The 20,714-nt window shown below is 53.7% G+C and overlaps 1 protein-coding gene and 2 long non-coding RNA genes across 4 annotated transcripts in view; 1 reads left to right on the top strand and 2 right to left on the bottom strand.

Annotated features, from left to right (window-relative positions):
- The window catches only part of NTN4 (netrin 4), a 43,014-nt gene extending 27,090 nt beyond the window's left edge, over positions 1–15,924 (top strand). For both annotated transcript variants that reach the window (XM_064154951.1, XM_064154950.1), the window contains 7 exons: positions 2,572–2,698; positions 4,383–4,571; positions 9,809–10,025; positions 10,960–11,090; positions 12,659–12,727; positions 13,396–13,566; positions 14,565–15,924. In XM_064154951.1, the coding sequence (XP_064011021.1) occupies positions 2,572–2,698; positions 4,383–4,571; positions 9,809–10,025; positions 10,960–11,090; positions 12,659–12,727; positions 13,396–13,566; positions 14,565–14,701 (1,041 nt within the window). In that variant the 3' untranslated portion in view covers positions 14,702–15,924. The remainder of the gene's footprint in view (positions 1–2,571; positions 2,699–4,382; positions 4,572–9,808; positions 10,026–10,959; positions 11,091–12,658; positions 12,728–13,395; positions 13,567–14,564) is intronic.
- Positions 12,265–14,604, bottom strand: LOC135181674 (uncharacterized). Its single transcript, XR_010304963.1, has 2 exons — positions 14,520–14,604; positions 12,265–13,321 (listed from the first exon to the last, which is right to left on the bottom strand). It is a non-coding gene; the product is annotated as an uncharacterized LOC135181674 (long non-coding RNA).
- A 527-nt stretch (positions 15,925–16,451) lies between the features above and the next one.
- Positions 16,452–20,326, bottom strand: LOC135181522 (uncharacterized). The gene is made up of 3 exons (XR_010304905.1): positions 20,271–20,326; positions 18,286–18,342; positions 16,452–16,777 (listed from the first exon to the last, which is right to left on the bottom strand). It is a non-coding gene; the product is annotated as an uncharacterized LOC135181522 (long non-coding RNA).
- Positions 20,327–20,714: the final 388 nt, after the last annotated feature.

Raw genomic sequence — 20,714 nt, 5'->3', positions numbered from 1 at the left:
TGGGGCACAAGGGTGATGGTGCACCAGGGTGGTGTGGCACAAGGATGTTGGGGCACAAGGATAGTGGGGCACCAGGGTGGTGTGGCACCACTCAGTTTGCATTTCAGCAAGCACAGGCTGCCCATCATGCCATCAGCCATCTGCAGAGACTTGCAGCTGAAAGGCTGACAGTAAAACCATATCTAAAAGCCAAACACCAAGCAGAGCAAAGCTGCGAGCACAGGCAGCCACCAGAGTAGCTGTGTTAGGTAGCTGCCTGCCACACTCCCCAGGAAAAGGCAGAGCCTTCAGCCCTGCCAGCAGTCCTGCTGCTTCAGAGCTTGATTTCATTGCACCCAGGAGCTGAGGGCTGCTCCTGCCCTCTGGCTACGTCCTGTTTGCTTTGTGTTTGCCAGCAGTGTGAGCAGTGCCAGAGGCTGACAGGGCAGCTGGCACCCAGCTTGCTCTGCTGGCTTTTCATCTCTAATTACCCCTTTAGAGGAGGCTGCCTGGCTGCTGAACCATTGATCTGCCATGAACCTGGCCAAGTGTAGTCACTCAAGGGCCTTGTGCTAGCCCTGGGTCTTCCTTTGTGGGCAAAAGCTTTTGCCCAGGGTGAGTTTGAAGAGTTTCTGTGTTTCAGAGGTTTCTGTTTCAAGGGTTTGAATTGATTTTTTTTTGCCTCTTGTACTTCTTTCTGCTGGTGACTGAGTGCTGAGCTGCTCCTGAAGTTCTGCAGAAGTGTCTCCATGTTGAGGAGGGACAAAAGGCAAAAGGCTTTACAGAGCTTCCCAAGGATGCTTTGAACCTTGGCTTCTTTGTTTTCTTAATGTCTTCTGGGCATTCCAACTGGGAGAGAGAAGGTTTCAGCTCAACGTGTGGAGAAACTACTTCACAGTGAGGGTGACAGAGCCCTGGAGCAGGCTGCCCAGAGAGGTTGTGGAGTCTCCTTCTCTGGAGGCTTTCCAAACCCACCTGGATGCACTCCTGTGTGAACTACCCTGGGTGATGCTGCCTTGGCAGGGGGTGTTGGACTCGATGATCTCTGGAGGTCCTTTCCAACCTCTAAAGTTCTGTGATTGGTGCTGCAGCTGCAAGTTTTCTGCTAAAGATCCTTTTAGATCCCAAGGAAAGGAGTGTGATTATCCAGTACTGTGGCTGGCAGCTCCACAAGCACTGCTCTAACTCGAAGTGTAACTGCACAATAGTTACCTCTGCCTGCACTGCACACCAAGGCAGACATCACAGAATGATAGAATGGGAGGAGTTGTGAGGGGTCTCCAGAGGCCAAAGAACAGAGTCATAGAGTCAAGCAGGCTGGCAGAGAGCTCCAAGCTCAGCCAGTCCAACCTAGCACCCAGCCCTGCACTATCAACCAGACCATGGCACTAAGTGCCCCAGCCAGGCTTGGCTTCAACACCTCCAGCCACAAAGACTCCACCACCTCCCTGGGCAGCCCATTCCAGTGCCAATCACTCTCTCTGACAACAACTTCCTCCTAACATCCAGCCTAGACCTGCCCTGGCACAGCTTGAGGCTGTGTCCCCTTCTTCTGTTGCTGGCTGCCTGGCAGCAGAGCCCAACCCCACCTGGCTACAGCCTCCCTGCAGGCAGCTGCAGGCAGCAATGAGCTCTGCCCTGAGCCTCCTCTGCTGCAGGCTGCACCCCCCCAGCTCCCTCAGCCTCTCCTCACAGGGCTGTGCTCCAGGCCCCTCCCCAGCCTTGCTGCCCTTCTCTCAACATCTCTTGAATTGAGTAGCCCAGAACTGGATCATCCAATCCACCCCCCCTGCCAAAGCAGGGTCACCTAGGGCAGGGCACACAGGAGTGCATCCAGAGGGGTCTTGAAATCTCCAGAGAAGACTCCACAACCTCTCTGGGCAGCCTGCTCCAGGGCTGCACTGCCCTCACAGCCAAGGAGTTTCTCCTCCTGTGGAAGTGGAGCTTCCTGTGCTGCAGTTTGTGTCCTGTCACAGGGCAGCACTGAACAGAGATTTGCACCATCTTGACACCCACCCCCAGAAATTTATAGGCATTTGTAAGATCTCCTCTCAGCCTTCTTGTGGCCTTTTGGGATCTGAAGGGGGCCACAAGAAAGCTGGGGAGGGACTTTTTAGGCTGTCAGGGAGTGATAGGAGTGGGGGGAGTGGAACAAAGCTGGGAATGGGGAGATTCAGCCTGGATGTTAGGAAGAAGTTGTTCAGCATGAGAGTGGTGAGAGCCTGCAATGGGTGCTCAGGGAGGTGGTGGAAGCCTGATCCCTGGAGGTGTTTGAGGCCAGGCTGGCTGAGGCTGAGGGCAGCCTGCTCTAGGGTAGAGTGTCCCTGACCATGGCAGGGGGGTTGGCACTGGCTGATCTTTGTGTTCCCTTCCAACCCTGACTGATTCCATGATTCTGTGGTTCTGTGATTCTATGGTTGTCTTCTCCAGACTAAGCAGACTCAGGCCTCTCAGCCTCCCCTCTGCCCCCTGAACCATGCCAGCCCTCCTTCCAGTCTGTGCAGTAGCATCTCGCTGGCATGGGCATTGCTCCTGACCCAGAGACTCTCTGGGTGTTGCTGTGGGTGATCCTGGCTCTCTTTCTCCTGGCAGGTCCATGGGAGATGCATGTGCAAGCACAACACAGCAGGGTCCCACTGCCAGCACTGTGCCCCTCTCTACAACGACCAGCCCTGGCAGCCTGCCGACGGCAGAACCGGAGCGCCCAGGGAGTGCCAGTGTAAGTAGCCAGCTGGGCTCCAGAGCCTCCTTGGAGTGAAATGCTCCCTCCTGGGCTTTTCTCCTGTGTTTCCCAGAGGCAGCAGACACTGAGGTGTTGGGCAGGAGCTTGGGAAGCAGCACGGTGAGTGGAGATCCAATGCCCCTGCTCCTGCCCTGCTCCATCTGCATGTCTGTGTGGTGGGGGTGGTTCTGTGTGCCAGCCTCTGGCTTGGCAATGCCCACCAGACCATGGTGGCTGCTGGTTTGGCCTTTCTCTGGCACTCAGGTGCATCTCCTTGCTGTAGGGTCCTCTGCTGGAGGCAAACTGCAGCACCTCGAAGCCGGAGGTGCCATCAGTGTCCCCTCCATGTGACAAAGCTGCCTTTGGCAGGGCTCTGGGCTCTTTGGTCTGGGCTCTGCTCACACCCTGGGTGCTGGGGCTAGGAGAGCCACAGACTCTGGGGAGATTTGAAGATTGCTTCTACAATGCCAGGCAGGGATGGCCAGGGTGAGCATAGGCTGCAGGGGACTGCAGAGGCTACAAAGTGGTCTGCTTCAGTACTGAGGACACCGAGGATCAACCACACCACCCCAGGAAGGTCTGCAGGCATTGTGAGTGCTGTCCTGCAGTCAGCACAAGCTAGCATCAGGCTGCCTGTGTGAGCTGCAGTGAAGATGTTCCCCAAGGGACTGACAGCAAATCCCTCTTCCCAGTAGCAGCATTTGGGGAGCAGGGTTTGGAACAGGTCTCAGCCCCTAGCTTCGGGCTTCAAGCCAGCACAGGGGAAGGAAGATGCTTGCCCTCTGTCACACACCTGCCCTCCAACTGCCTTTTCCCTTGTGATGGTTTGGGAGTTACCTGCCCCCCACACACACTCAGACTAGACTGAGCTGGCTGGAAGTTAAGGAATGAAGCTTAACCTTCACAGCTCAGCACAGTACACAAGCAGATGTTTACAACATTTACAGCCATGGACAGAAATAGACAAGTTAAAGGTAGTACAGAAACACAGCAGCCCTCCCAGAAACCAGAGTCCCCAGGAGGGGCTCCCAACCACCCTTCCACCTTCTTCCCACCCCTCTACCTTATCCCAGAGTTTGCCTTATGTGCAAGGTGAGTTTGGAGGATGGGCAACAGGGAGTTAGAAGCAGAAGGATTAGTTACAAGGAGAAACACAGACTCTGACAGAGTCACCCTCTCTGATTTATCTATGTTTGTGTCCTTGTTTTTATACATCTCAGCAAGCCTCTGAGTGAAGTAGCCATCACCACTGTTCTCTTTTCACATCTAATTGCTCTCACTAAGGTATTCCAATTAGCCTCAAACCAGCACATCCCTCCACTCCATGCCATAGGCATCTCATAGAGCAGCTGCTGCACTGCTGACTTCTAAAGCAGGGTGAGAAGGATCCTGCCCCAGCAGGGCTGCTGACTGTGGGCAGGCTCCTTGCATCACATTGCTGCCCTTGCACTGGGAAACTTGTGCTGGAGGTAAAAGAGTTAAAGAAGCTCTTTTTTCTTTCTTGCCATCTCTAGAGGTTGGGAAGCAGGAAAATGTGATGCTGCTTCACCCACCTGAGCCGCTAACAAGCGCACAGACCCAAAGCCTTCCATCCCAAAGCATGGGTTGGGGGTTGGTGTCTTTCTGTCTCCCCCTCTCGCTGCCTTCACAACTCTTTCTGTTCCCTTTGGCATGACTTCAGCCTGCAAGTGCAACGGGCACGCCGACACCTGCCACTTCGACCTGGCTGCCTGGCTGGCCTCGGGCAACCGCAGCGGCGGCGTCTGCGACAGCTGCCAGCACAACACGGAGGGGCAGCACTGCCAGCGCTGCAAGCCAGGCTTCTACCGCGACCTCAGGAAGCCCTTCTCTGCCCCTGACGCCTGCAAACGTGAGTCAGCACTGCCTCAGGCTGGTGAAAGGCTTCTCAAGTGGTGTCCAAAGCAAGCTGAGACCTGCCTGCCCCTCCTTGGGGCAAACCTCCTTCTCTTTTCGGTGCTGTTTGCAGCAGCAAGGGCAAAAGCCTGCAGGTGCTGCTGACAGATCTATTGCAAGCATCCCTCTCCCTCTGATGGTTTGGGTGTTCCCCGCCCACCAGTTAGACCTCACCTTGAGACCTGTGTCCAGTTCTGGGCCCCCCAGTTTAAAAGGGACATTGAGATGCTTGAGCGTGTCCAGAGAAGGGCAACGAGGCTGGGGAGAGGCCTTGAGCACAGCCCTACGAGGAGAGGCTGAGGGAGCTGGGATTGGTTAGCCTGGAGAAGAGGAGGCTCAGGGGAGACCTTATTGCTGTCTACAACTACCTGAGGGGAGGTTGTGGCCAGGAGGAGGTTGCTCTCTTCTCTCAGGTGGCCAGCACCAGAACGAGAGGACACAGCCTCAGGCTGTGCCAGGGGAGATTTAGGCTGGAGGTGAGGAGAAAGTTCTTCACTGAGAGAGTCATTGGACACTGGAATGGGCTGCCCGGGGAGGTGGTGGAGTCACCGTCCCTGGAGCTGTTCAAGGCAGGACTGGACGTGGCACTTGGTGCCATGGTCTGGCCTTGAGCTCTGTGCTAAAGGGTTGGACTTGATGATCTGTGAGGTCTCTTCCAACCTTGGTGATACTGTGATACTGTGGTACTTTGGAAGTCACCCAGACTAGACTCAGCAGCTCTGGAAATGGAATGAAGCTTATATTTACAGCTGGCACAATATACAAGCAGATAGTTACAGTATAGACAGCTATAGACAGAAAGAGACAAGGGAAAAGGCAATACAGAAACACAGCAGCCCTCCCAGAAACCTGAGTCCCCAGGAGGGACTCCCAACCACCCCTTCACCTTCCCCCTGCCCCTCTCAACCCTACCCCAGTCCCAAGGAAGAATGGAGATTTGGACAGAGGTTAGGAAGCAAAGTGGGTTAGCCCAAAATAGAGGGTGAGGTTAGAGAGATGCAGCCCAGCCAGCAGCCCCAGTGAGAGTGGTTATCTAATGCTTTTGTCTCTTGTTCCTATACATCTCAGCAAGCCTGTGAGTGAAGTAGACATCACCACTGTTTTCTTTCCACAGCCAGTCATCTAGTTCTTCTCACCAAAACACTCCAGCCTGCTTCAAACTAGCACAGTCCCTGTAGCTTGGGGGGCAGGGAGGTAATTCTTTGGCCCTTCTCTGGACACATTCCAGCAGGTCCAAATCTTTCTTGGTAATAGAGGGCTCCAGATCTGGACTGGTGGCTGAAGGCAACCTTATTGCTCAACCATGAGGCAGCACTGAAAATGAGAAAATACCAAAGTCAGGGCAAATAAAGAGAGCTGTTCAGCCACAGTCTTTAAGGATGCTTGAAAGATCCTTGCAGGCAAAGAGTGGGAATAGTATTTGCTCAGGGGGAGGTGTGTCCCTGATAAAGTGAGATATTCTGCCCCCTCAAACAGCTCTCTGATGGCTCTTGCCCCTCACCATACCTCTTTTTCTTCACATCCCTCATGAATTTTTCAGCCTCAGCTACAGTAGAGTTGCAGACCATAGACTGAGTTTTCTAACTGCTGAGTTTACTTTTGCTTTTCAACTGTTTGGGTCTTTTTTTTTGGGGGGGGTGGGGGGGAGGGCAAATATTTGTCATTCCCAAAGGTTAGCTGCAGCTGAAGAAACCACAATGGTATCAGCATACAAAGGTGAGGAGATGTGGTTCTGTTGGGGTCCCTCTCACTGGGTTTGAACCCCAGTCAGCATGAGCTGGTGGCTGTTAATTCATGGATGGGTGGAGGTCATGTGCAGAACTCTGCACTGGGTGGTAAATTGGCATTTTAATGATGCTGCTCACAAAGCAAACAGAAAGCAACAAGGTCGAGCCCATGGAAGGCTTCCCTTGCTCCCACTGCACCTCAGTGTCCTTCTTGCAGTGAGTGGCTCAAAAACTGAGTGCCAGGTAGAGGGGCACCATCACATGCAGAGCCCTGCTGGCCACCCTGTTCCTGCTCCAGGCCAGGATTGTGTCTTCTTGGCCACCTGAGCACAGTGTTGGCTCATGTTCAGCAGGGCATCAGTCAACACTGCCAGGTCCTTCTCTGCTGGGCACCTTTCCAGCCACTCTGCTCCAAGCCTGTAATGTTGCATGGGGTTCTTGTGGCCCAAGTGCAGCACTCAACACTTGACCTGGTTGAGTCTCACCCTGCTGGCCTCAGCCCATCTCTCCAGCCTGGCCAGATCTCTCTGCAGATCCTCCCTACCTCTCAGCATACCCACCCAGCTTAGTGTCATCTGCAGGCTTACTGAGGGTCACCTCACCCAAATCCTTGATCCACAGACCTGCAGACTGACTTGGGTTGGAAGGGACCCTCAAAGGCCACCTTGTCCAACCCCCCTGCAGTCAGCAGGGACACCTCAGGCTGCTCAAGGCAACATCAAGTGTGAGCTTGAATTCCTTCTGGAACAGGGCCTCAACCACACCCCTGGACACCCTGTTCCAGTCTTCCACCATGCTCATTGTGAAGAGCTTCTTCCTTATGTCTAACCCTGCTCCAGTTTCCAAACTGTTGCTCTTTGCCCATCACTGTATATGGTGTAAGCTGCAGCAAAAGAGGTTCTGCCTCAACACAAGGGGGGATTTCTTTACTGTGAGGGTCACAGATCACTGGAACAGGCTGCCCAGAGAGGTTGTACAGTCTCACTTAGTGCCATGGTCTGGTTGCTTGGCCAGGGCTGGCTGCTAGGTTGGACTGGCTAAGCTTGGAGGTCTCTTCCAACCTTGTTGATTCCATGATTCTAGTGGAAAGGGTCCCTGCCCATGGCAGGAGGGCTGGAACTGGATGATCCTTGATGTCACTTCCAACCTAAACCATTCTATGATCTTGAAGGTCCCTTCCAGACCAATCCATTGTCTGAAGGTATGAATGGGTGTGCAGCCCTTGCAGGAGTGACCACCCTTTACAACACATCTCTTTGCAGCCTTCTGATGAAGTACAGCCAGCCACATTCTCACTTCTAATTGCCATTTCATGAGCTTGCTGCTGTCCTTTGTACATTTAATATCCATGCCCCTGCCATGAAATTTTCCATCAGGGGAAAGAAAGAAAAAGAGATAATAAAACCATTCTGTAAGAACACTAAGGGCCGGGTGTAAAACTCAGCAGGACCCCCAAGTGCAACAGCATCAAATCTCCCTCTGAGCAGTGGAGGTTTATCATAGGATCATAGAATCCAGCAGGTTGGAAGAGAGCTCCAAGCTCACCCAGCCCAACCTAGCACCCAGCCCTGGCCAAGCAGACCATGGCACTAAGTGCCCCAGCCAGGCTTGGCTTCAACACCTCCAGGAATGGTGACTCCACCACCTCCCTGGGCAGCCCATTCCAATGCCAATCACTCTCTCTGCCAACAACTTCCTCCTAACATCCAGCCTAGACCTGCCCTGGCACAACTTCAGGCTGGGTCCCCTTCTTCTGTTGCTGCCTGCCTGGCAGCAGAGCCCAACCCCACCTGGCTACAGCCTCCCTGCAGGCAGCTGCAGACAGCAATGAGCTCTGCCCTGAGCCTCCTCTGCTGCAGGCTCCTGCACCCCCCCAGCTCCCTCAGCCTCTCCTCACAGGGCTGTGCTCCAGGCCCCTCCCCAGCCTTGCTGCCCTTCTCCAAACACCTTCCAGCACCTCAACATCTCTCTGCAATGGAGTGGCCCAGAACTTCAGGAGAACACAGAAGTTTTGAAGTGTTTGATCTTTCCCCTGGAGGGGCTGAGGAATGCCACATCCAGTAAGGAGAAAGAGAGCATTTGGCTGGACGTGGCAGGTGTAAAGCACTCCACAGGCTTCAGGAGAAAGGTATGCAAGGCTGGCTGAGTGCTGCTGCAAACTATGCTATTAGAGCTACCAGAGCTCACTGCCTGCAGCTACTTCTGCAGCTTGTGGAGAGCCTTCCTAATCTTTTAATTTTGTATAATTGTATTTTGAGAGTTAAAGGGGAGAATGAAAAGGGTGGGGGGAAAATTTGGGGGGATTGCTTTGGCAGAGATTTTGGATTCCTACTTGCCTCCACCTTAGCTGCCAATATTAAGCTGTCCTTTAAAGAGTCTGAAAGGACACTCCAGGTTTGGTTTGTGGTTTTCTTGGGTTTTCCAAATCCCTGAAACCACAAAAAAATGTTGTCAGAGCAGAATGAAATAGATAAAGTGGAGAGCAATCAGGATTTTAAGGGGGGGGTTGTGCTGCCTGCAGTGGAGTTTCTGCTTTGCTGCCTTTGCAGTTACAAACTACAAATATTCCTGCTGGGGCTTAAGGAAAAGGTTTTTTTTCCCCTCCAAACACAATTTTCTTAGGGACTTTGACTTTTATGTGAGTCACAGAATTGGGTTGGTTGGAAAAGACCTCTGGTGAGAGGCCTGGAACACAAACTCTGTGAGGAGAGGCTGGGGGTGTGCAGCCTGCAGAAGAGGAGGCTCAGGGCAGAGCTCATTGCTGCCTGCAGCTGCCTGCAGGGAGGCTGTAGCCAGGTGGGGTTGGGCTCTGCTGCCAGGCAAGCAGCACCAGAAGAAGGGGACCCAGCCTGAAGTTGTGCCAGGGCAGGTCTAGGCTGGATGTTAGGAGGAAGTTGTTGTCAGAGAGAGTGATTGGCATTGGAATGGGCTGCCCATGGAGGTGGTGGAGTCTCTGTGCCTGGAGGTGTTGAAGCCAATCCTGGCTGGGGCACTTAATGCCATGGTCTGGTTGCTTGGGCAGGGCTGGGTGCTAGGTTGGGCTGGCTGAGCTTGGAGCTCTCTTCCAACCTGCCTGATTCTATGGTTCTATGATTGAGTGTAACTGGCAACTTAAGACCACCATGGCCATTACAGCAAGGAGGTTTAGGTGAAGGTCTTTCATAGAATCACAGAAGCAGTCAGGGTTGGAAGGGACCACAAGGAGCAGCCAGTTCCAACCCCCTGCCATGCCCAGGGACACCCTACCCTAGAGCAGGCTGCACACAGCCTCAGCCAGCCTGGCCTCAAACACCTCCAGCCATGGGGCCTCAACCACCTCCCTGGGCAACCCCTTCCAATGCCAATCACTCTCTCTGCCAACAACTTCCCCCTAACATGCAGCCAGGACCTGCCCTGGCGCAGCTGGAGGCAGCCTGGCAGCTGTGCTGCGGAGCTGCTGCGCTCACAGACGCTTTCTGCCCCGCAGCTTGCTCCTGCCACCCGCTGGGATCGGCCGCGCTGCCCCTGGGGCCCCGCACCTTCTGCGACCCCAGCACCGGCGACTGCCCCTGCAAGCCCGGGGTGGCAGGGCCCCGCTGCGACCACTGCCTGCCCGGCTACTGGGGCTTTGGTGCCCACGGCTGCCGCCCCTGCGCCTGCGCCCGCGCCTGCCACCCCCGCACCGGAGACTGCCGCAGCCGCAGGTGAGCTGGGGGCCCTGGCGCCCCCTCTGAGCCTCCCCGTGCCCCCCGCCTGTCCCGTGGAGGGCACTGCGCTCACCCTCTTTGTACGTGGCACATGGGCTGCAAAATGCACACCAGGGGAGAGATTTGGGGTGGGTATGGTTAGGAACTGGGGATGGAGATGAGACTGCACTGGTGGTGTGACAGCACACCTGGGTGCCTGGCACACCCTGGCAGGGCACTGGTGGTGTGACAGCACACCTGGGTGCCTGGCACACCCTGGCAGGGCACTGGTGGTGTTACAACTCAGCTGGCTGCCTGGCACACCCTGGCAGGGCACTGGTGGTCTTACAGCTCAGCTGGCTGCCTGGCACACCCTGGCAGGGCACTGCTGATGTTACAGCTCAGCTGGCTGCCTGGCACACCCTGGCAGGGCACTGGTGGTGTTACAGCTCAGCTGGCTGCCTGGCACACCCTGGCAGGGCACTGGTGACGTTGGATCATTTGCCCTCTGTGGTGGTGCTGATCTATCAGATGTTTTCCATAACCTCACCAGCTGCTCCCTCTGCATGAACTGAACATGACCCTCAGGGGCATCTGCATGAGAGCAGAGCCAAGGCTTGAGCCTTGCTGCTCCTGTTGCAGCTCAGCTTGGCTGTGTTGGACTTTAAAGTCAGGCTCTGCCTTTCAGAAGGCAGCACATGTTACTAACACCCCATCCTCAGCCCCTTGTGTGTTGAGGCTTTTGTACCACACTGAGACTATTTACAGCATATAAATTCAAACCCCTGACCCCCTCTGGAACACTCAACCTGTTCACATTCCAAACCAGCCCCTTGCATTTCACATCTCCAAAGTGCACAGGAACATTGTGCCCAGAAGATGCCTTTGTTGGTGGCCCTGCTTGCCAGCCACTCCAGGAGGAAGATTGATCATGTGTCTTTTCCCCCTACAGCTCAGACCTGACCTGGCACAACGCAGCACCTTCTTTGCAGGCAGTGCTCAATGAGAGTGAGCCTGCCTGGGGCTGGGAGGAGGAGCAGGGCTGGGAGGACGAGCAGGGCTTCTCAGCGCTTCGGCACTCAGGTAGGATGGCAGCTTTGTGGGGGCTTCCCTGCTCCAGCCCTTGGAATCATAGGATCAGCCAGGCTGGAAGAGAGCTCCAAGCTCAGCCAGCCCAACCTAGCACCCAGCCCTGGCCAAGCAACCAGACCATGGCACTAAGAGCCCCAGCCAGGCTTGGCTGCAACACCTCCAGGCACAGAGACTCCACCACCTCCCTGGGCAGCCCATTCCAATGCCAATCACTCTCTCTGACAACAACTTCATAACAACATCCAGCTCAGACCTCCCCTGGCACAGCTTGAGGCTGTGTCCTGTGTCCCCTCCTTCTGTTGCTGGCTGCCTGGCAGCAGAGCCCAACCCCACCTGGCTACAGCCTCCCTGCAGGCAGCTGCAGGCAGCAATCAGCTCTGCCCTGAGCCTCCTCTGCTGCAGGCTGCACCCCCCCAGCTCCCTCAGCCTCTCCTCACAGGGCTCTGCTCCAGGCCCCTCCCCAGCCTTGCTGCCCTGCTCTGGGCACCTTCCAGCACCTCAACATCTCTCTGCAATGGAGGAGCCCAGAACTGGACACAGCACTGCAGGGGTGGCCTGAGCAGTGCTGAGCACAGGGCAGAAGAACCTCCCTTGTCCTGCTGCCCACACTGCTCCTGAGCCAGCCCAGGATGCCATTGGCTCTGCTGCCCACCTGGGCACTGCTGCCTCCTCTGCAGCTCCTCTCTGCCAGCACCCCCAGCTCCCTCTCTGCCTGCCTGCTCTCAGCCACTCTGTCCCCAGCCTGTAGCACTGCTTGGGGTTGTTGTGGCCAAAGTGCAGAACCCTGCCCTTGGCCTTGTTCAGTCTCATCCCATTGGCCTCTGCCCACCCATACAGCCTGGCCGGGTCCCTCTGCAGGGCTCTCCTACCCTCCAGCAGCTCCACAGCTGCTCCTAGCTTGGTGTCATCTGCAAGATGTTTCTCCTCACATCCCTCCAGCCTGAATGAGGGAGGTGCTCCACGAAGCTGCTGTGAGACAGGCTGGCAGCACAGCACAGCACAGCACAGCACAGCACAGCACAGCACAGCACAGCACAGCACAGCACCCAAGCCTCCTGCCCTGCGCTCCCTGCCTGCTCCCTGCCCAGCATCATTTCCTGCGGCTCCAGAAGGCAGCCTGATAAAAATCTCCAAGATACAATAATTGAGTTAATTGAGGGGAAAAGCTCCAGCATTTGTCTGAGCAACTTCATTTGAAACATAAATAAGTCTATCATGTTATCCTTTGTTCTGAGATCAGGGAAGTCATTAATCTGCCTTAACCTCTGCGACGTTTCCTTTCTCTTTGAGTGCCGTCTGGTACACGATGGTGTGGAAAATACCATGGGGAGAGAGACACGAGTGTTATTTGCATCCCAAGGCAAAATAATAAGGCCTTTGTTTCTCTTCACGTTGTAAACAAGGAGTAATTGCCCTTGGATCTGAAAATAGGACTTTTTTTTCCTTGCTGTTCATGGGCCTCGTGGACCATGTGAAAGCTTCTGGCAAGTCCCAGGCTCTGCTGGAGAAGGCTCCTGTCTTCTAAGGCTGCAGCTGTTTGTTTCTTTCTCTTTCCCCAGGTAAATGTGAATGTAAAGAGCAAGTTTTAGGGAGTCCCAAGGTCTTCTGTGGGATGAAGTACACCTATGGTGAGTTGGGGGCGAGGGGGGAGGGCTGTAAATGGCAGTGCTAGACGAGAGGGGATGCTGAGTGCAAGGCTTTATCTCAGCGATCCTCGGTGCAGGGGCAGATATGTGACCTTCCCAAAGCGCACAGAGGTCATGGTGGGGGAAGCATCTTGCTTTGTTCATACAATCACAGAGTGGTAAGGATTGAAAGGGACCCCCAGAGATCATCTAGCCCAACCCCTCTGCAGGGCAGGACACACAGGAACATGTCCAAGCAGGTTCTGAGAGCCTCCAAAGGAGACTCCACAGCCTCCCTGGGCAGCCTGCTCCAGTGCTCCATCACCCTCACACCAAAGAAGTTCTTCCTGATGTTGAGCTGGATCTCCAAAGCTGCTAAGGAAGCCAAAGTCTTTGCTGAACTCGTGGGGTAAATGGGCACCGGACCTCTCCCACTGCCCACCTGGCAGGTCCAGTGACCATGGCCAAACCAGATGGCAGCATATGGAGGTGTATACACTGCCCTGGCAGCTGCACTGGCCCCAAGCTCCCCAGCCAGGAGCACCAGGCTAGCTCCAGTGCAGCCAAGTAATTGTCTTCAGTGCTTCACTCAGACACCTGCAGCAGACCAAAAGGAAACAAAGCACTGTAAGTAGCTTGACTGTTGTGGTTTGGAATCTGTGTCTCACCAGTGCTCAAGGCAAAGATCCTGTCAGCTCATGACAAAGGCTCCCATGCAGAAGTCAGTGTGAAGATCAAGAAAGTCCTGAAAGCTACAAAGCTGAAGATCCTGCGGGGCAAGAGGACACTCTACCCTGAGTCATGGACTAACAGGGGCTGCACTTGTCCCATCCTCAACCCAGGTAGGTTTGATTATTGTGGCCTTGCAGGATCTGAAGGGGGCCTACAAAAAACTGGGGAAGGACTTTTCAGGATATCAGGGAGTCACAGGAGTAGGGAGAATGGAGTGAAGCTGGAGATGGGTAGGTTCAGCCTGGAGGTGAGGAGGAAGTTGTTGAGTGGTGAGAGGCTGGAATGGGTTGCTCAGGGAGGTGGTTGAGGCCCCATGGCTGGAGGTGTTTAAGGCCAGGCTGGATGGGACTCTGGGCAGCCTGCTCTAGAGTAGGGTGTCTCTGCCTGTGGCAGGGGGGGTTGGAACTAGATGGTCCTTGTGATCCCTTCCAACCCTGCCTGATTCTATGATGCCCTGAGCAGTTCATCCCAGCACATTCACACTGATTTCATTCCTGCCCCTCCATCCCCTCATGCCAATGAGCTGCGATTGCAGCCCGGTGTGCATGAAGGAGGTCTGTAGGTCTGGCTGTGCATCAGGTGGATTCCAACAGCAATCTCCAGCTCATATGAGCCTTGTAGAAAAAAAAACTTGGCTCGTTCTGTAGACTTCCAAACACAGATTCTCATTAACGGCTGCATAATTACAGCCTTCCAGCTTCACCAGTCCCAGTTTCTTCCCAAACAGAAGGAGGTGCACATCATGTACTGTGGCCAGTTCTGGGCTCCTCAATTCAACAGTGATATTGAGGTGCTGGAAGGTGTCCAGAGAAAGGCAGCAAGGCTGGGGAGAGGCCTGGAGCACAGCCCTGTGAAGTGAGGCTGAGGGAGCTGGGGGTGTGCAGCCTGCAGAAGGAGAGAGTGGTCAGGGACTGGAATGAGCTGCCCAGGGAGGTGTTGGAGTGCCCCAGCCTGGCTGTGTTTCAGGGTGGTTTGGATGTGGTGCTTAGGACTATGGTTTAAGGTGAAGCTTGTAGAGTAGGGTTCTAGGTTGGGCTTGGTGCTGCTGAGGGGTTCTGCCAACCTGGCTGTTCGATCCTCTGACTCCCACTGCTTTGCTGCTCTGCAGGCTTGGAGTACCTGGTGGCAGGACATGAGGATGTCCAAACCGGCAGGCTCGTGGTCAACATGAAAAGTTTTGTCCATCCCTGGAAATCAGCTCTTGGAAGGAAGGTTCTGGAGATTCTGAAAAGAGACTGCAACTAGAGGTGTGCAGCTGCCATGGGCATTTCTTTACGTGTGAAAGGCAACAGCCTCTACGGAGAGGAGACCTCTAGGATGAGAACTGGAGTGTAAGCAAATAGTGCCAAAAGGAGTAGCGAGGCAGCCAGAGCTGTAGGCACTGGCTCACTGAATCCTCCCTGGCCAGCGTTCACTCACTTGCCTGTAGCTTCCTTGCCAGGGGCTGGCAGGAGCCTGGCTTGTGGTGAGGCTGAGGGCAAGCAAAGGAAGGGCAGATGCTTGCCTCGCTGCGCTGCGCTGCTGGAGCCGCTCCTGTGATGCCACCCAGGCTAAACTGCCAGCCTCGGGAGGGAAAGCGTGCCCGTGAGCCACAGCTGAGGAGCAAAACACCACTGCCAGTGCCACCAGAGTGGATCCTGAGTGACTTTCAGAGGCTCCCAGAGGATGCTGTGGGCAAGGCAACGGCCACAGTGGCAGCAGCCTGGCAGTGGCAACAGCTCTCTAGAAACAGCCCCTTGGGTTGGGACGTGGCACCTGTCAAAGAGAATCAGGTGCCACTGGCTTTCAACCTGCTCACCCCACCCAAGCTTTCAGGGGCTAAGCTTCCTCCTGGGCCTGGTGAGGGTGGAACTGCTGGAGTGAATCAAGCCCTTCTTCCTTGGCACAAGCAAGAGGCAGGGCAGAGGCTGGCTCTACAGCCACCGCCTGGCTGCAGAGAGGAGCTCTGTAGGTGGTACAGCATCTCTAAGCTCTTGCCTTTGAAGTGCTGAAATATGAACCTAGCCCTAGTGTAAATATTTTTGTTGTATAAAGCACTTTACTACCTACCACTTCACAGGGTGGGAAGTCTGATTGTGTTGGGGGAAAAAAAAAGAGCCTAAAGGTGGCACCTGAAACAAAACTCCTTGAAACAGAAGCACTCCTGAAGACAAACCCACCCCCATCCCCCCTGATTTGGATGGTGTTAATGGGATAAAGGGAATGGCCAGCCTGGCCCTGGCCCCTCAGAGTATCTAAGGATGCAATCTGAAAGTATTTGCACTGAAGTCTCAGCTTCAGAGCAGAGTTTGGACCCCATCAGCAGGGCTCCAGGGAGACTTCACTAACAGTCTGAGACGAAGAAGAGGGAAAAAAAAAAGTAGAAGAAGAAAAATAAGAAAAAAGGAGACGAAGAGGAGGAGGAAAAAAAAGAAGAAAAAATAAGAAGAAAAAAGAGAAGAAAAGAATATGAAAAAAGAAAAAAAATAAGAAGAAAGAAGAAAAAAGAAAAAAGAAAGAGAAGAAAAAAGGAAAATAACAAAAAGAAGAAAGAAGATTTGAAAAGAATAAAAAAGGAGAAGAAAAAGAAGAAGAAAAATGAGAAAAAAAAGAAAGAAGAAAAAATAAAAAAGAAAAATGAGGGAAAAAAGAAGAAAAAAGGAGAAGAAAATAGACAAAAAAGAAAAAAAGAAAGAATATTTGAAAAGAAGAAAAAAGAAAAAGGAGAAGAAAAAAGAAAAAAAGGAGAAGAAAAAAGAAAAAAAGGAGAAGAAAAAAATGAGAAGAAAAAAGAAAAAGGAGAAGAAAAAAGAAAAAGGAGAAGAAAAAAATGAGAAGAAAAAAGAAAAAGGAGAAGAAAAAAATGAGAAGAAAAAAGAAAAAGGAGAAGAAAAAAATGAGAAGAAAAAAGAAAAAGGAGAAGAAAAAAATTATAAGAAAAAATAAAAAGGAGAATAAAAAAATGAGAAGAAAAAAGAAAAAGGAGAAGAAAAAAATGAGAAGAAAAAAGAAAAAGGAGAAGAAAAAAAAAGGAGGAGAAGAAAAAGAAGGAGAAAAAAAGAGAAGAAAAAAAGAAGAAAAAAGAAGCAGCAGAAGAGATTTTGAGATGAAAAAGAACTAAATGCAATGCCAGAGGAGAAAACCTCTGCCTGCAGGAAGCAGAGTGGCTGCTGAGAAGGCAAAGCCCTCACATTCACCTATCCCAACCCAGCCACTCACCTTGGGCCTGGTGTTGATTCCCTTTGGTTTGTTGTTGGCATTTAAGAGCTGAGCATCTTCTTGGTTCCTTTGTGTTATCAGCTGCAATATCCATGGCCTCTATACTTCCTCTTTGCCACCAGCCTGGAATATAGCACAAGTTTACTGCAGTTTTCAGCACTAACATCTTTGTCTTGCCTGTAGAGCATCTTTAAACCACACTGTGTAGAATGTGTTGTGTTCAGGAGGGGGGAGGAGAAGGAAGAAAAGGAAGGGCAGAAAACTCTACCAATCCACTTTAAGTTGATATTTTTCTTTCAGGGTCCTGTGGACTCAACAGCAACAAAAAAACCTAAAGAGAAATGATACTATTTTGGTAATTCCTTTTTGTATCTCATGTATGTAATAAAGATAAAGATGATTTCAGCACCTTCACCTCTCAGTTCTTATGTTGCTGCCAGTGCAAGCTTCGTGCCCAGCCTAAAGAGCACAGCAAAGGTGGTGTTGGCTGAGGAGAAGTTGCCATGGGGGTTGCTGTCCTCTCTGGGAGGAGTTCAAATTGACTCTGTGGTGAAAAGTTAAGTGGCATGGATGGCTCATGGGAATCTCACTTCAGTTCTCACAAGCTGTTAGAGGGTAGCAGAGCCCTGCAGAGGGACCTGGCCAGGCTGCATGGGTGGGCAGAGGCCAATGGGATGAGACTGAACAAGGCCAAGTTCAGGGTTCTGCACTTTGGCCACAACAACCCCAAGCAGCACTGCAGGCTGGGGCCAGAGTGGCTGAGAGCAGCCAGGCAGAGAGGGAGCTGGGGGTGCTGGCAGAGAGGAGCTGCAGAGGAGGCAGCAGTGCCCAGGTGGGCAGCAGAGCCAATGGCATCCTGGGCTGGCTCAGGAGCAGTGTGGGCAGCAGGAGCAGGGAGGTTCTTGTGCCCCTGTGCTCAGCACTGCTCAGGCCACCCCTGCAGTGCTGTGTCCAGTTCAGGGCTCCTCCATTGCAGAGAGATGTTGAGAGAAGGGCAGCAAGGCTGGGGAGGGGCCTGGAGCAGAGCCCTGTGAGGAGAGGCTGAGGGAGCTGGGGGTGTGCAGCCTGCAGCAGAGGAGGCTCAGGGCAGAGCTCATTGCTGTCTGCAGCTGCCTGCAGGGAGGCTGTAGCCAGGTGGGGTTGGGCTCTGCTGCCAGGCAGCCAGGGACAGAAGAAGGGGACACAGCCTCAAGCTGTGCCATGGCAGGTCTAGGCTGGATGTTAGGACGAAGTTGTTGGCAGAGAGAGTGATTTGGCACTGGAATGGGCTGCCCAGGGAGGTGGTGGAGTTGCTGTGCCTGGAGGTGTTGAAGCCAAGCCTGGATGGGGCACTCAGTGCCATGGTCTGGTTGGGCTTGGAGCTCTCTTCCAACCTGCCTGATCCTATGATTCATAGCTTCATGGAATGGTTTAGGTTGGAAGGGACCTCAAAGCTCATCCAGTTCCAACCCCCTGCCATAGGCAGGGACACCTCCCACTAGAACAGGTCTCTCAGGTGCCTTCCTTTCACCTCTCTCTTGGAAGCTTTGAAAGCTCTTCCCACAAGAAGGACAAGTGTCCCTAAGTACTTTAAATGCTGGCCAGATCCTTGCATCCACACAGGCCTGGTGGCTGAGCTGCAGAGCACTTACCCATGAAAAGCAAGCTGGGGCTGGTGGCACTCAGGCTCACTCCCTGCGTCTGTGGCTCTGCAGGAGGAACAAACAAAGGCTGTGGGAAATGAGACCTGCAGCAAGAGGTCCATAAAAACACTGTGGAGTGAAGTCAAGCATCAGAAATGAGTGGCCAGGGGGGGTCGAGGCGTAACCCACAGCATGGGCAGCAGCTGCCTGGGCAGGTGGTTAATGAGTGACTGCCAGGGCACCATGCTCACATCTGCCCAGTGGAGGAGAGGGCAGGGAAAGCCTCCTGTGGAGACACTGGGAGGCTGAGAGCCTCCAGTAGCTCCTTTTTGATGTCAAACTCTGCAGTGTTGCCTGCTGGACATGTTTGCAGCAGCATCGTGGTGTAATGCCATCAAAACACTGGCTGGTTGATTAATGTGGTGCCCTGAAAGCTCTGGAGGGGGGGAGCAGAGCTGTCCACAGTCCCACCTGGGTCAAGCATCACAGCTGTGGCAGTGGCCAGGAGTGGATTTTGGCTGGAGGGCATCACAGAATTAACCAGGTTGGAAAAGACCTTCAGGATCCTTGAGTCCAACCTATCACCTAACCCTTCTAATGAACAAACCCATGGCACCAAGTGCCTCAGCCAGGCTTTGCTTCAACACCTCCAGGCACAGCAACTCCACCACCTCCCTGGGCAGCCCATTCCAATGCCAATCACTCTCTCTGGCAGGAACTTCCTCCTAACATCCAGCCTAGACCTGCCCTGGCACAGCTTGAGGCTGTGTCCCCTTGTTCTGTTGCTGGGTGCCTGGCAGCAGAGCCCAACCCCACCTGGCTACAGCCTCCCTTCAGGCAGCTGCAGGCAGCAATGAGCTCTGCCCTGAGCCTCCTCTGCTGCAGGCTGCACCCCCCCAGCTCCCTCAGCCTCTCCTCACAGGGCTGTGCTCCAGGCCCCTCCCCAGCCTTGCTGCTCTTCTCTGAACACATTCCAGCACCTCAATACCTCTCTTAAATCTTTCCCAAACATTCCCAGGCTCAGGCTGGATGTTAGGAGGAAGTTCACAGCAAGAATGATTGGCCCTGGAATGGGCTGCCCAGGGAGATGGTGGAGTTACCATCCCTGGGGATCACAGAACCAAACAGGTTGGAAGAGACCTCCAAGGTCATCCAGTTCAACCTATCAAGGAGACTCTTGACACTTGGTGCCATGAGTTCATTGATTAGAAGGTGATAGGAAGGACTCAGTGATCTCAGAGGTCTATTCCTGGAATAGGTCTCCCAAACCTGCTCAGCAGGAGCCTAGGAGGTGTGTGGCACTGATATGCTTTGCTAGCCTTAGAGTCACCTCAAAATCAATTGATTGATCCTCTTCCCCAGCAACACAAGAGGAGGAAAGAGTTTGTTTGAGCTGTGATTACTCACAGAGGAAGCAAGAAGTCAAGGTCTAATCTCCTCCTCCACTTGAGGGAGGTCACTTCCCCAGCTGCCAGGAGGAGCATCTGCCTTCTCCACGCAGGGGCACTGCTAGAGCCACTCACAAGCCTGTGCTGGGAGCAAAAGGCAGCACACAAGAGCCAGGGAACAGCAGTGAGCACGGCTGGCTTCCCACAGGCTCTCCTAGGAGCGTTAGGGGCACTGCAAGGAGATGCTCTGGGCAAGGCTGCTCGTTAAAAGCCTCAGTCTCACTCACTGCTGCTCTCTGCATCCCCAGCTCACTGCAGAGCAACCAGACACTGCCTCCAGTGCCCTCAGTGCTGCTCCCACTGCTTCCCAGAGCCTGCTCCAGAGCTTCCCGGTCCTGGCGCTGCTGCAGGGTCACAAGGGGGGAGCAAGAAGCAGCTGAACATGCAAGAGCTCAGCCTAAGTCAGCAGCCCAGGCAGCACCCGTGGGGGAGGGGGGGAAGGTCAGAGCAATCAGCAAGCCTAGCCCTAGCTAGCCGGGGGGCCAACCAGGCCCCCCGGCCTTTGATCCCCTCCACCAGGCACCAGTGTGCACCAGGGACACTCACCTGTGGTGACAGGAGGAGGATCCTCTGCCCAGTTGGGCAAGCTTGGGGCTGCTGCCTGTCCTGGGGCTGCTTAAATAGGGCAGTGGGCAGGGAGGGCAAAGTGGCCACAGCTGGGGTGGGAGGAGGCTGCAACAGAGCCCAGGTGCTGTGGGTTGAGAGGGGGAAGGGGAAAATGAGAGGTGAGAAAGGGGCAGATGGGGTGGGAAAAGGGAGGTGGTGCTGAAAGGATAGGGAGAGGAAAAGGATGGAGATGGAGAGGAAAAAGGTGGAGATGGAGAGGAAAAGGAAGCTGAAGGAAAATGATGGAGATGGAGAGGAAAAGGATGGAGGTGGAGAGGAAAAAGGTAGAGATGGAGAGGAAAAGGAAGCTGATGGAAAAGGATGGAGGTGGAGAGGAAAAGGATGGAGATGGAGAGGAAAAGAGGAATGTCAAGGTTAAGGATG

This window comes from Pogoniulus pusillus, chromosome 15 (assembly GCF_015220805.1).
Source record: "Pogoniulus pusillus isolate bPogPus1 chromosome 15, bPogPus1.pri, whole genome shotgun sequence".
Classification (NCBI taxonomy): domain Eukaryota; kingdom Metazoa; phylum Chordata; class Aves; order Piciformes; family Lybiidae; genus Pogoniulus; species Pogoniulus pusillus.
Note: the sequence above shows the minus strand (reverse complement) of the source record. Positions and strands in the feature narration are given on the sequence as shown.